The 15,615-nt window shown below is 38.7% G+C and overlaps 1 protein-coding gene across 1 annotated transcript in view; it reads right to left on the reverse strand.

Moving 5' to 3' along the window:
• Positions 1-15,615, reverse strand: part of TRPC6 (transient receptor potential cation channel subfamily C member 6) — a 146,065-nt gene that overhangs the window by 13,973 nt on the left and 116,477 nt on the right. The window contains exons 7-11 of the mRNA XM_010358883.2: positions 13,189-13,422; positions 10,458-10,722; positions 9,042-9,237; positions 8,092-8,295; positions 5,712-5,786 (exon numbers count right to left, since the gene is read on the reverse strand). Coding sequence (XP_010357185.1) covers positions 5,712-5,786; positions 8,092-8,295; positions 9,042-9,237; positions 10,458-10,722; positions 13,189-13,422 — 974 coding nt within the window. The remainder of the gene's footprint in view (positions 1-5,711; positions 5,787-8,091; positions 8,296-9,041; positions 9,238-10,457; positions 10,723-13,188; positions 13,423-15,615) is intronic.

Genomic DNA, 15,615 nt, shown 5'->3' on the forward strand with positions numbered 1-15,615 from the left:
TCTAAACACTGTTTGAAATGTGTCCCATAGATTCTGGTATGTTGTGTCTTTGTTCTCATTGGTTTCAAAGAGCATCTTTATTTCTGCCTTCATTTCATTATGTACCCAGTAGTCATTCAGGAGCAGGTTGTTCAGTTTCCATGTAGTTGTGCGGTTGTTACGACTTCTGTTCTTTTCCATTTGCTGAGGAGTGTTTTACTTCCAATTATATGGTCAATTTTAGAATAAGTGTGATGTGGTGCTAAGAAGAAGGTATATTCTGTTGATTTGGGGTGGAGAGTTCTGTAGATGTCTATTAGGTCTGCTTGGTCTAGAGCTGAGCTCAAGTCCTGAATATCCTTGTTAATTTTCTGTCTTGTTCATCTGTCAAATATTGAGAGTGGGGTGTTGGAGTCTCTCACTATTATTTTGTGGGAGTCTAAGTCTCTTTGTAGGTCTCTATGAACTTGCTTTATGAATCTGGGTGCTCCTATATTGGGTGCATATGTATTTAGGAGAGTTGGCTCTTCTTGTTGCATCGATCCCTTTACCATTATGTAGTGCCCTTCACTGTCTTTTGTTCTTTGTTAATTTAAAGTCTGTTTTATCAGAGATTAGGATTATAACTCCTGTTTTTCTGTATGTTTTTGTTTTTTGTTTTGTTTTGCTTGGTAAATATTCCTCAATCCCTTTATTTTAAGCATATGTGTGTCTCTGCATGTGAGATGGGTCTCTGAATACAGCACACTGATGGGTCTTGACTCTTCAGCCAGTATGTCAGTCATACTGACTGATAAATTGGGGCATTTATCCTGTTTACACTTAAGGTTAATATTGTTGTATATGAATTTGATCCTGTCATTATACTAGCTGGTTACTGTGCCCATTAGTTGATGTAGTTTCTTCATGGTGTTGATGGTCTTTACAATTTGGCATGTTTTTGCAGTGGCTGGTATCAGTTGTTCCTTTCCATATTTAGTGCTTCCTTCAGGAGCTCTTGTAAGGCAGGCCTGGTGGTGACAAAACCTCTCAGCATTTGCTTGTCTGTAAAGGATTTTATTTCTCCTTCATTTGTGAAGCTTAGTTGAGATGTGAAATTCTGGGTTGAAAATTCTTTTCTTTAAGAATGTTGAATATTGGCCCCCACTCTCTTCTGGCTTGTAGGGTTTCTGCAGAGAGATCTGCTGTTAGTCTGATGGGATTCCCTTTGTGGGTACCCCTACCTTTCTCTCTGGCTGTCCTTAACATTTTTTCCTTCATTTCAACCTTGGTGAATCTGACAGTTACGTGTCTTGGGGTTGCTCTTCACAAGGAGTATCTTTGTGCTGTTCTCTGTATTCCCTGAATTTGAATGTTGGCCTGACTTACTGGGTTGGGGAAGTTCTCCTGGATAATATCCTGAAGAGTGTTTTCCTATTTGGTTCCATTCTCACTGTTCACTTTCAGGTACACTAATCTAACGTAGGCTTGGTCTTTCCACATAGTCCCATATTTCTTGGAGGCTTTGTTCATTCCTTTTCATTCTTTTTTCTCTAATCTTATTTCATGAAGTTGCTCTTGGATCTCTGATATCCTTTCTTCTGCTTGTTCAATTTGGCTATTGATACTTGTGTATGCTTCACAAAGTTTTTGTGCTGTGTTTTTCAGCTCCATCCGGTCATTCATATTCTTCTTTAAACTGGTTATTCTAGTTAGCAATTTCTCTAACCTTTTTTCAAGGTTCTTAGCTTTTTTGCGCTGGATTAGAATATGTTCTTTTACCTCAGAGAAGTTTGTTATTACCCACCTTCTGAAGCCTACTTCTGTCAGTTTGTCTCCCTCCAGTTTTGTTCCCTTGGTGGCGAGGAGTTGTGATCCTTTGGAGGTGAAGAGGCATTCTGGTTTTAGGAATTTTCAGCCTTTTTGCACTGGTTTCTCACCATCTTTGGATTTATCTACCTTTGGTCTTTGATGTTGGTGACCTCTGATGGGGTCTCTGAGTGGACGTGTTATTCTTTTGTTTGTTAGTTTTCCTTTTAATAGGCCCCTCTGCTACAGGTCTGCTGGAGTTTGCTGGAGGTCCACTCCAGACCGTGTTTGCCTGGGTATCACCAGCAGAGGCTGCAGAATAGCAAAGATTGCTGCCTGTTCTTTCCTCTGGAAGCTTCGTTCCAGAGGGGCACCTTCCAGGATACACGGGGGTCAGGGACCCACTTGAGGAGGTAGTCTGATCCTTAGCGGAGCTCAAACACTGTGCTGGGAGATCCGCTGCTCTCTTCAGAGCCACCAGGCAGGGATGTTTATGTCTGGGGTTTTATCTACAAGTCCCTGACTGGGGCTGCTGCCTTTCTTTCAGAGATGCCCTGCCCAGAGAGGTGAGATCTGGCAGTCTGGCCACAGTGGCCTTGCTGAGCTGCAGTGGGCTCTGCCTAGTTTGAACTTCCTGGCCGTTTTGTTTACACTGTGTGGCTAAAACTGCCTACTCAAGCCTCAGCAATGGCAGATGCCCCTGCCCCCACCAAACTCGAGCATTCCAGGTCGATCTTAGACTGCTGCTGTGCTGGCAGCGATAATTTCAAGCCAGTGGTTCTTAGTTTGCTGTACTCCATGGGGGTGGGACCCACCGAGCCAGACCACTTGTCTCCCTGGCATCAGCCCCCTTTCCAGGGGAGTGAATGGTTCTGTCTCACGGGCATTCCAGGCACCACTGGGGTGTGGAAAAAAAAAAAAAACTCCTGCAGTTAGTTCAGTGTCTGCCCAAGCAGTCACCTAGTTTTGTGCTTGAAACCCAGGGCCCTGGTGGGGTAGGCACCAGAGGGAATCTCCTGGTCTGCAGGTTGTGAAGACCATGGGAAAAGTGCAGTATCTGGGCCGGAGTGCATGGTTCCTCGGGCTCAGTCCCTCATGGCTTCCCTTGGGAAGGGGAGAAAATTCCCCAAACCATTGTGCTGCCCAGGTGAGGTGGTGCCCCACCCTTCTTTGGCTCGCCTTCCGTGGGCTGCACGCACTGTCCAACCAGCCCCTGTGAGATGAACTGAGTACCTCAGTTGGAAATGCAGAAATCACCTGCCTTCTGCGTCAATCTCGCTGGGAGCTGTAGACCGCAGCTGTTCCTATTCAGCCATCTTGCCAGAAATCCTGTTTTTGTTTCTTCCACTCACTACTTCATTTATTTCAAGTTTTTTTTTTCCAGATATGCCCATTTATGACTTTTAATTGGACCCCTTATTTTTTTGCATTATTTTTATAGGGCTTTTAGGCCTAGTATTATTTCTCTGTCCTCACTGGATTAATATCACTACCAAATTATGTGGTATACTTACTGTTCCTGCTCTCTAGTAATAGCAATAAAAGTAATAAGTAGCTATTACATACCCACTATGTGCTAGGCCCTGTTGTCAGAACTTTACAGTATTAAGTAATTTAATATTCAAAAGAACATTTGGGTGTTGGTGTGATTACTGCCTACATCCTGTGAACAAGTAGAGTCTTAATGAGACAACATTCTAAGTAGAACACACACAGGCATGCGTTAGAATCATAGAAATTGCTCAGAAAATATTTGAACTTAATTCTGTGTTTCCTATGTATTCTCTTCATCATAACCATCATCATGAGAACAGGGGTGGTAGGCTTCTTCTGTAAAGAGCCAGATAATAAATATTTTAGGATTTGTGGGCCATATATGGTCTCTCTCACATATCCTTATTTTTTTCACAACTATTTAGGAATGTAATTTTTTAAAAATCTCTAACTCACAGTCTGAAAACAGGCTAAAGACTAAATGTGGTCTGAGGGCTATGATTTGCTGACCCCCATGCACTAGCCTCCTAACCACTAAACTATCCTTTCTAGAGTGAAATGACTTTGTAGCTCTTTTACATTCCTTATTTTCCATTTCTTTTTTTTTTTTTTTTTTTTTTTTTTTGAGACGGAGTCTCACTCTGTCACCCGGGCTGGAGTGCAGTGGCCGGATCTCAGCTCACTGCAAGCTCCGCCTCCCGGGTTCAGGCCATTATCCTGCCTCAGCCTCCCGAGTAGCTGGGACTACAGGCGCCCGCCACCTCGCCCGGCTAGTTTTTTGTATTTTTTAGTAGAGACGGGGTTTCACAGTGTTAGCCAGGATGGTCTCGATCTCCTGACCTCGTGATCCGCCCGTCTCGGCCTCCCAAAGTGCTGGGATTACAGGCTTGAGCCACCGCGCCCGGCCCTTATTTTCCATTTCTTAAATTTCCTTTATTGGAATCATTTTTAAACGCAATCTAGATTCACCTGGATAGGCAAGCCAAACACAACTTGTCTGAACAGCAAGAATGTGCCAATTTGCAATGACCCTAATCTGCTGACTCTCTTGGATGACCAGGGACAATTTCCACTTGCCTTCTTGCTGTCTTGCTCTCAGCCCATGCAGCCCCATTGCTGTGACCTAGCCCCAGACTGTGGCAGGGCTCGTAGAATTCATGCACAGGTCTCTCACCCACATGTTACCTCCCACTGAAGCCCTTCTCACCTGTGATATTGTTCTTTGGAAGTTCTTCCCAATCAAACCTCCCAATCTTACTAGGGCTAACAGCTTAGGGTTCCCCTTACCTAAAGCTCTCCTATGTTTTCTAATTTGTAATGGGTAATGGTTGACATGCTAATGGAAGGGATGGTTAGAAAGGAAGCTGGGAGGTTGAGTATCAGATAGGGCTTAACAGGATTCCTATGTTGTTGGGGGAGGTAACATAACCAGCTTAAAAAACACACAAAAAAATGGTCTTCCTCCTTATCATTTGTATTCCATGGGCTGGCCATATATCATAGTTCTGGTCAATGAGATATAACAACAGAAATTGTTGGGAGATTCTTCTGAAGGTGGTGGCAAATTCAGCTAGCATCCCCTACTTTTCCTTTGCCCTTACTCCTACATGCCTGAAAAGTGGGTATAATAGCTAAAGGTAAAGCTGTCCTGTTCCATCTGACTATGACAAAAATCCAGAAGAATCACAGAAACTCATGCCTGGTAATAGCCCCATACTGCCTAAATCTGGAGAGTTAAATGAGGCAGGGAAAAAACAAGTGTCTTGTTTAAACCACCATGATTTGGATTTTATATTACTATGCATAATTGAATGCAGGTCCTACCTGATACATTGCCCTTTTCCTAATTCATTCCTTTATAATTTCCTTTTAGCAACAAGCATTTATTGTACCCCTATTATGTACATGCCACAAAAAAGGAAACATGTCCTCATCGTTGAGGATTTTGCTACTCTCAGTTATGGAGCTGATAGATCTCTAGAGCACATTGTTCATTATACACAGTATCAACCATAATAGCCATTAAGGTCCCACAGTGCCTTTTTCCATCACTTCTTGATTATTGACAAATTAGGATGCACTGGGGACTATGCCTGCTCTTTACCTGAGCTGCAAAGAGTGAAGTTAATCATACCGTCCATCAGATTCCTGACAGATTCATCTCTTAATATTCCCTTCTGTATATCACTAATCTTATATTCCATCACCATAAGTATATGTAAGTATTTGCTTAGTATATGTCTTAAACATACATGCTATTCTTTTTTGCTTATGACACATAGCTTACTTCTACCTCTCAATAACGGAATTGTTGAGAACTGTTAAAATAGTTGAATTATTTAATGTGTCTGCTCTCTACTTCCTAAAATTGCTTCTGAACATCTGTCCCTTTCTTTTAAAAGATAAGCCCGATCATGTGCATGACTTCATATTTTCAAATATGAGCTTACCTGTTTTTTGTCAAGTGATAATTTTGAAAGGTCTTCATGACTTCCTAAAATTCCAAGTTTCTTTTCTTCATTTATCTTTTAAAGATAGATAGTAAAATGAGTATAACTGTATAACCAGTTTCACTCTTCATTCTGTATTTTAAAAGCCATTTCGTCTAATTCCCCACAAGTTTTAACGAAAGAAACATATTCTTACGGGGTTCTTCCCTTTGCAAGTGCTTGGACATTTCCTTTGGACTCTGAATTCCCTCAGGTTGCAGTTCTAACCAGACCTGTAAACCACTCATTTAATTACATAAAATAAAGGAAAGGAAATTTTTGCCACTCAATCCACAAGATATACTTCTGGAAGAATGTCATAGATGGTATTTTTTCCAAAAATTACTACACAAATTAATCATAACTACATTTAAAGAAAGCTTTAAAATTCTCAAAGTACTTTTATATACTTATTTGAGTTGATCTTCAGGATGTAGATATAATTTTTTTCACATATTACAGTTGAGGAAACTAGAACTCAGAGAATGTGTTGCTTACTTGAGAACCCTAAATAGTAAATTGTAAACAGTACAGGAATTACAACATTTTCCTTTTATTTAATGATAGAATCTTATTGTAAGGAAACTTTATAATCATTTGGTCCAATTGCCCACACAGTGCAAAAAGGAAAAATCTTCAATAAATTCCCACTGTTAGCCATCTGGCATTTATTGACTGCTTACAATGGTGGGAAGCTCACTACTTCAAAAGGCAGCCCACTCTTCTGTTGGGCAGATTTTCTTGTTAAAAGTTTGTTCTTTTTTTTTTTTTTTTTTTTTTTTTTTTTTTTTTTGAGACGGAGTCTCGCTCTGTCGCCCAGGCTGGAGTGCAGTGGCGCGATCTCGGCTCACTGCAAGCTCCGCCTCCCGGGTTCCCGCCATTCTCCTGCCTCAGCCTCCCGAGTAGCTGGGACTACAGGCGCCCGCCACCTCGCTCGGCTAGTTTTTTTGTATTTTTTAGTAGAGACGGGGTTTCACCGTATCAGCCAGGATGGTCTCGATCTCCTGACTTCGTGATCCGCCCGTCTCGGCCTCCCAAAGTGCTGGGATTACAGGCTTGAGCCACCGCGCCCGGCCAATCGAATTAAAATTTAACTATTTGAGGCCGGGCATGGTGGCTCACGCCTGTAATCCCAGCACTTTAGGAGGCTGAGGTGGGTGGATCACGAGGTCAAGAGACAGAGACCATTCTGGCTAACATGGTGAAACCCCGTCTCTATTAAAAAATACAAAAAATTAACCGGGTGTGGTGGCAGGCGCCTGTAGTCCCAGCTGCTGGGGAGGCTGAGGCAGGAGAATGGCATGAACCATGACAGAGCAAGACTCTGTCTCAAAAAAAAAATTAACTATTATTTGAATTTTTGGCCCGTTGCTTTTCTTCCCAAGTATACCTCCTAAAGATGGAAATTACAAAGATATTTTTAGTCAATTTCAATCTTCCTTTTTCAGAAGAAACAGCCAGCTCCTTCAGTTCTCCCTCATATGACACCATATCCCTATGTGTCCCATTCTGGTCTTCCTCCTCTGGATGCACCTGGTATCTCAGTGTTCCTTCTGAGTATAGTGGTCTGTGCTCAGCAGAGATCTTTGCACAGCATAACCCCTCACCTTCCACCTCCAGTTAGACAAAATTCCACATGTTCTTTAAACGTATCTGAACATGCTGTGATCGCCCTACTGCCTCATCTAAGCACTAAATCTTTTTATTTTTTTTAAAGATTGCATCGCCTTGTGGGATTATTGTTTTCAATCAATATCCTTAGCTCTTTCTTTCTTGAACTACTTATTGCCAAGACTGGTCCCCTAAATTACATGTGAGCAACTGATTTCTGAACTTTTCAACATAGCAGTTATCTAAGAGTTAATCAAGTTGCCCCCCAGTCATAACGAGCTGCTAATGATTTACCCGGCTCTGTAAATTGAAGGAGAAGTGAGGGGGCTCTATAAATTGAAGGAGAAGTGAGGGACGTGTAGCCACAACAGCAAAAAAGCAGCCCAGAATAGCTCTTCTTTCAGTACTCGCTCTAGATAACATATTATTTTAGTTATATTTCATGAATTTGTCTTACATTCTTTTAAGTAGGAAATGTCCAGTGTGCTCATGTTGAACAGACACAAGCCAAAGGACTGTGCTGTGTGAAGTGACTGCATGTGGGAATGAATGGACGAGTCATCAGGAACCAATTCTCTTTAAAGGGATGTGGCACATGTAACAAACCTTCAAGTTGTGCACATGTACCCTAGAATATAAAGTATAATAAAAAAAAAAAGGGGATGTGGCACAGTGGTTACAGTAGTCTCAGCATTTAAGAATACAATTATACGTTATCAAGCTAAGTTACCTTGTTCATCTCTGCATCTTCCTGGAAACCTTTTTTATGACCCTGGAACAGCTCAGAAATCCATTTTTTAAGCTTCAGTAAGAGATAAAACAGGGACTTTGGACTTGGCACCAGATTGAAAGGTACGGGAAGTGTTCTCCCCTCCTCAAAGTAGGAGAACCAGAGTTTGGCTCTTGCAAATTTCCACTCCACATCGGCGTCATCCTATACAAATACACATGACAGTTCAGCAAGGAAATGCATAAACAGAATTACTGGGATGCTTTTACCATTGTGTGGCTAGATGGAGGACAATGCCTATAAACACTCTCAGACCCCAATGATCATTCCAAGATTTTTTCAAAACATTAACATTCTATTCACACACTCTTTCTTAAAATTGTCTAAATTTTTAACAGTCTTACAAGACTGTGAATCTCCAAGTTCCCATGTGTTTATAAATACCTGATAGATATAAATGTATTTTCCTACGTTCTGAAAAACGGTATGAAAAATTATTCTCTTTTTTATCCCACAATATACCACTCATTTATTTGGGACACAGAGAAAGATTTCTGGAATAAAAATTTACACTATTAATCTCAACTTGAGAAAAGGTCAATTTTGAATATCACTCAAAAAAGACTTGGAGAATAATAGTATTCATAAGCAGTAATTTTTTTGAATAAAATATAAATTTATGCTGATATAGTATTTCTAAAGTGTTTTATTAAATTGATATCAAATCAGCATTTCTGCTTCTTATGCCTTACTGCCCCATGACACCTTATTGATGTTGCATTTGGAAGCAAAGAGTTAAAATTTTCCAGATTACTGGTCAAACGAGTGTATAAAACAGGGAATGAACAAAGGGGGAAGAGCGATCCATACTTTCATCCTCATTGCTGAGTTAGTCCTTGGAATAGTTAAAACATGTAGGCACAAATGATAAAAATGTATTGAGATTATACCTCAATTTCCTGGAATGAACTGTTGATCATGGCAATTAACATATTTAGCAAAACAATGACCATTGTAACATTATAGACTCCATAAAGAACGTAACCAATGTTTTCAATGAATTTGTGATTATAGTTGATGACCACTGATTTCACTTCAGAAAGTCCAAATATAGCCCAGAACAGTGTCTTAAAACTCTCTTCAACTCTGGGGAAAAATAAAAGGAGAAAAGAAATAAAGTGTATAAGTAAATAACAATATTACCATAATAAAAGTGAGTTGGTTTAGTGTCTTTGCAAATTACTGAGTATTTATTAAAAAATCTTCACTTCTCTGAAGCTCACTTTTCTTTTCTGTAAAATGGTTACAATAGGATTGCTGCAAGGATGGCGTAATATTGTGCATATGAAGTACATAATCATAACTCAATAAACACATAATAAGCACTCAATAAATGCTATTAACATAATTTCTAACCACAGATATGAACACTTAAATAATCCATAGCTTTGGCAATGGAATTGTTAAATGTACTACTTAAAAATAACACAATTTGTTAGAATCCTTTTAGTTTTCCTGCTGATCTATACTTCTACTCATATCCAATAAATAGATAATAATCATATACATCTTAATGGAAAATACGACAATATAAACAGACAATGTTACCAAAATCACTGACATGTCTTAGGTAGGAATTTCAATGCTTTAGGCCTACTTATTGACCAAAGCTAAGCCAATTTGCTTAACTTAGGTTGTTACATTTCCCTGGCAAACTGTATTTCAGAGAAATATGGAAAACAGTAGGCTTATGTTTCAGTTGTTGCTTCTCATTGTAACACTGCAGACCTAATATTTAAATAATCTATTCCAAACACACCTTATTAAAAAAAAAAAAAAACATGTGTCCATGGTGAACATAAGTCAAAACTCTTGTCACTATTGATAAGTCAGATCTACTCAGTAATAAGATCTGAGCAATTCAATTAGGAAACAGCTGTTTTCATAGTTAGTGTCCCCAGGAGTCCCCTGTAAGCAGGAGGGTAAGGGAGTTCAGAGCAACAGATCCTAGAGTCAGCAAGCAAGGGTTACACCCTGGCTGTTCCACACACAGCTATGGAATATTCAGCAAATTACTTAATTTTTGTGAATTTCAGTTTCCTCTTGGTGAAATAGAGATAATAAAGGGAGGCATGCAAGGTATTTACTTGGCTCTAAAAATGTTAGTTATTATTTAATATTAGAAAGGTTCCTACATTTTAGAGTCCCTCCAACTCACTTTTAAAATCCCCTCATTTTGCAAAAGAGGAACTAGAGATGAAGTCTTTACCAAAACATTATTTATCCCATGGACTTACATAAACACTGTTAAACTAATATTTATTTAATTTGCAGTAACTATCATCAAAACATCTGAGATCACATACGTTGTGAAGGCTTCATTTTGTTTTGCACCAATGTAGTAGGAGTAGAGGTTGAACATTCCAATCATAAAGGCCACAAACACCATAATGAATATGACCATGAACTTGAAGATGTCTTTGACTGTTCTTCCAAGTGATATCTGCAGAGGTCCGAAGCTTTCATTTGCTGGCAAAATATAAGCTATCCTAGAGAAACTTAAAACTACAGCAATTGCATAAAGACCTTCAGATATTATTTGAGGATCAGAGGGGTCCCACTTTATCCTGGCTAGGAAAAAGCAAAGATAAAGAGTTGTGTGAGTTTCTTCAAGTTGTTTATTTAGGTAACTTCTTTTTCTGTGAAAGAAATATAGTTAAGTTAGAATCCAGTTTTCGAATGGAAGTCTCCTATCTTAAAGGGCTTCTTAAGTGTCTGCTATAGTTGGGCTTCTTAGTTTATTGAGAACATGACTCTCCTGGTTTGCTAGCAATTTCTCATAAGGGGATAGCATAATAGTTAAGAGTTCAGACTATAGACTCAGTATCTGTAAAAGTTCATGTATATATATGTACGCACATACACATATATCAAAGAACTTACAAAACTACTTCTCTTAGTTTTGTTTACCCATTTTTGAAAATGAGATAATGTCCCCTCTAACTCTCTTGTCTTTGTGAGAATTCAATAAGTCAACATATGTTCCGTGTTTAGCAAGTGCCTGGCACTTAATAAATGGTAGTGTTTATTATTCAGTCTTAAACTATAATTACACTATAATTTTAGGCTTGTAGCATATTTGTAGTCATTTAAATTTATTAGGAGTAACTTTTATTGGTCACTCAAACAAGTCTATTTTTACCATAAAATGTAGCAATTATTCACTTATGAATTTTTCTGGCATTATTACATCAGGTCATCAAAAATGCAATTAAGAAACCATTATGAAGAAAAATACAAAACAGTGTGTAAGAAAGGGGAAACACATAATTACAAATTTGAATTTGCTTATTTGCTGAGAAGTGGAATTAGGAAAGGATAACAAGAAACTAATAAAAGCAGTTTCCTTTTTTATAGTGCTTTGAATATAAGTATTATCTACAAATAGCCTTGAATTTTTTTAATTAAGTGCATTTTTTAAAATCTTTCATTAAAATAAACATTAATAATAATAGAGCCCTTATGTGATATTGCCAATAAACTCACAAGTGAATGTTAACTAATTTCTTATCAGAGGGTTTGAAATGAGTATTCAAAGGGAATATATTTTCCCCGTCCAGGTTTCTATGAGGTGGCAGCCTCCTTAAGTAAATAACTGAACCAGTTTCCATCCCTTAGTCACTTTCTTCCTGGAAAGCTGGAACGACTTATCTGATTGCTCAATTGGGATGAATAACTGGACATAGCTGGCTCGGCATTGCCTTCTCTGTCCTGCGAATTCTCCTCTGGTCCTCCATGGAGCTGCCATCCTCTTTTTGTGGGGAGGACTGCCCTGGTCCATTGCTATCTAGAAATTGGAGGATATGTCTGCCTAATTCTGGGGTTCAGTATTACTGAACCCATTAGCTAATAGACTCAGACCTATGTCATCCACCCCAGATTTTATCAGTGTTAGCGGTGATGATCTGGCCTCCATTTTAATGTCTTGTTTTATTTCTCAACTAATTCTAAGACTGGTTGGGAAGCAGTGGTGTTATTGACTGGGGAACCTCTCAGAGATCCCAACAATTCCATTGCTTTCAAATACTTTTTATATATCTTAAATGAAAATGGCACTCAAATGTGAACTTTATTATGTGTATTTATGGGGCACAATTTGATGTTTTCATATATGTCCATGTACACTGTGCAAAGATTAAATGAAGCTAATTAACATATTCATCACCTCGCATATTTACATTTTTGTGTTAAGAACATTTAAAATTTACTCTCTTAGCAATTTGCAAGCATACAGTACATGATGATTAACTCTAGCCACCATATTGTATATCTCCAGAACTTATTCACCCTAACCGTGTACGCTTTGTAAACTTTGTACCTTTGACCATCTCCCCATTTTGTGCCCCTTACCCCAACCCCTGACAACCACCATTACCTTCTACCTCTTTGAGTTTGACTTTTTTTAGATTCTACAAATAAGTAAGATCATATACCATTTGTCTTTCTGTGCCTGCCTTATTTCACTCAGCATAGTGTCTTCCAAATTCATTCATGTTGTTACAAATGACAGGATTTTCTTCTTTTAAAAGGTGGAATAGTATTCCATTGCATATATATACACACACACACACGTGTGTGTATATCCATATACATATATATACACGTATATATCATATCCATATATACACACATGTATATATCCATATACATAATACACACATATTAATGTATACAGAGAGAGAGATACAGATAGCTAGCTAGCTAGATCAAATGTGAACTATTTTTAATTTTTAAAAAAGGGGGAAAAATAAATCCAGGACATAAGACATGTATTCTCAATGAAGTTTGGTAATTAGCCAGTTGATCCAAGAGATAAAGGGAGATGGCTCTTGTGATTAAGAGAGTTTTCCAGGGAGTAGAAAAATCAAAGGAAGAAGCGGAAAGCATGCTTCCTCACATATAGATGCTCACTCTTCAGATACAGATGTTGGAAACGAACAATTTTATGAGAATTGGGCAGTAACCAAACTACTACTGACATGTGTTTTACAAGAAAATTCTGCGTTTTTATTTATATTGACTGTACTGTAAACTCACCCAAATTGTAGTATTTCACATTGTCTCCCAATGTTACTTTCGTCAAGTCCTTCAAAGTATCATTTGCGTCAATGATGCTCTGGGCTTTGGAAGCATGCCAAAATGCCATGAATCTCGCAATGAATGATGCTGCAAAAATTGCTAACATACCAAAATCAAGCATATTCCACAACTCAAACAAATATTCCTTGGGGCCTTGAGTCCAAATTTCTTTACATTCAGCCCATATCATGCCTGTATCAGAAAGGGGTTAAAATATCAATTCAGTTGCATTCAGTCTTAGCTGTTCTATAAAACAAAATATGTTTGAAAGGTCTCAGCCTGACATTACAAAACCCTTCAGAATTTGGCCCCAGCCTGCCGTCCCACCATAATTCCCATATCCTCACAAATATCATAGTCCAGAAATATCGGTGCATGCCTAAAAGCAATTTGACAAAGTTCATTGAACACCTTAAAATAACAAATGTCCTACTGATCAATTCATTCCACACATGAAAATATATTTAAAAGATGATTATTGTAGGATACTTTATAATAACCCAAACACACCCACACACTCGAAATAGAAGTAAAATGAAAGTGGGACTTCCACAGATGGAGTATTATGAAGCCATTTAATGTGATATTTTATTAATTACCATGGGACAGTGACCATGAGAATGTGCCTCAGTGACATCCAACTATAGGAATTTGATTGGTCACAGGTCTCACCTACTGTCTTCTGAAAACCACTGCCATTTTTTACCAAGGCCATGTCTCCCCCGGGCTGCTCTCAGCCAATTACTGAGGGTACCTCTTCTTGGGAGACATGGGACTCTTCTGATGGCTGACTTTGGCTCAAGGATTTCATGACAGCCTTGCCAAGCTTTCCTTAGACTGTGTAAAGATCTAGGATGCTTCTACTCAACCTTCCTGCCTTCTCTCTGTCCCTTGGGGTTTGACTTATATCCCTGCCTGAGAGCCTTTGAGACCTTTCTCAGCTTTCTCGCCATTTCCTCTCACAAGAAATGTTCCTTAATAAAATTTCCATTTCCCTTAATAAACCCGTTGAACATTTAATCTTTGTGCCTGCTTCTTGGAGGACCTGGACTAACATATGTTGCAAACATCTTTATATTGTAATGCTAATTAAAAATGTGTAAAATGTTATGTATGATGTATGGTTTATATTTAAAACCAGCACAGTGAAAGCCTAGATGGGATGACAGGAACTTATTAATAGTAGTTGCCTTTTTCTGTACTTATTAATTATTAATAGTACTGCCTATTTCTTCAAAATTTTAGTGAAGTATTTAGGAACACTGGATTTGAGGAATTTAGCTACACAGGCTACCATGGATTTGAGAATTTGTTCTTCCATTTGTCAGTTATGAAGTCTTTGATAAGGTATTTAAACTATCTAAAACTCAGGTTGTCAAATGAGAATGATATTGGTTCATTCCTGCTTCACTGGATTGTTATGAGCCTTAAATAAAATAGTTCATGTGAAATACACAGCTCAGTGTCTGGCACTTGGAAAAAATTATGACTAACATTTACTGAGTGCTTACTATTTAAAATTTTCCACGATTGGCACACGTATTTTTTTCTTAATTTGAAGAATTCCACTTTTTTAATTAAAAAGAAGTTGCTTTATCCCTATTAAGATACTCTACTCTGACATCCTGTCTCCTTCTGGAGCCATCAGGAGAAATACAACCCAAACGCCAACAACAGATCAAAACTTGTCTCCATCAAGAAGTCCTTCACAGCCTCGAGTTGAAATTAATCTTTTCCTCTTACTCTCAGCAACCACCTGCCTCAAATTCTCACACTGGTCCTAAATGTCAATCACAGAACCTGCTATAGGAATAGCTGCAGAGCCCTGTGGGGATTAAGGAAACACCCCATCTCTAATCTCCAAGAGCACATCATGTGCCTTTTCTTAAAGCCACTATTCAGTGCAACATAGAAGATATGGATTTAAGAGAAGACTTCATTACTTATTTTGAGTTGTTTCAAGTTAAAAGGGGACTAGGATTGAATTAATATAAAATCTGGGGGATCAAATTTGTGACAGGAAATACGGCCGTTTTTTTCCCCCAATGTGGTCACCGGGTTCCTGTCAGCCTCACTAGGAGATGAGGATGGTTCAGAGTAACAAGCATGGGGACTAAAGGGACATTTGAACTCATGCAGCCTAGTTGTTTTCAAAACTTCCCTTCCTCTTGTTCCTCCCACTTCTCCATCTTCTTTTCTCTTTCTCTCTTTAAGAAGTAGAATTCATGACACAAATGATGTCTTCCTGAAGCTTAAAAACTAAAACAAATAAGTGAGCTATTCTGCTCAAAGGAAAAGTTCCTGTCTCATTTGTCCTGAGGACCCCTGAGAGCTGCCAAGGAGAGTTTGAAATCCCGCATCAAGTCCAAGCTCGCCGCAAGCAGG

Source organism: Rhinopithecus roxellana, chromosome 15 (assembly GCF_007565055.1).
Source record: "Rhinopithecus roxellana isolate Shanxi Qingling chromosome 15, ASM756505v1, whole genome shotgun sequence".
Classification (NCBI taxonomy): Eukaryota; Metazoa; Chordata; class Mammalia; order Primates; family Cercopithecidae; genus Rhinopithecus; species Rhinopithecus roxellana.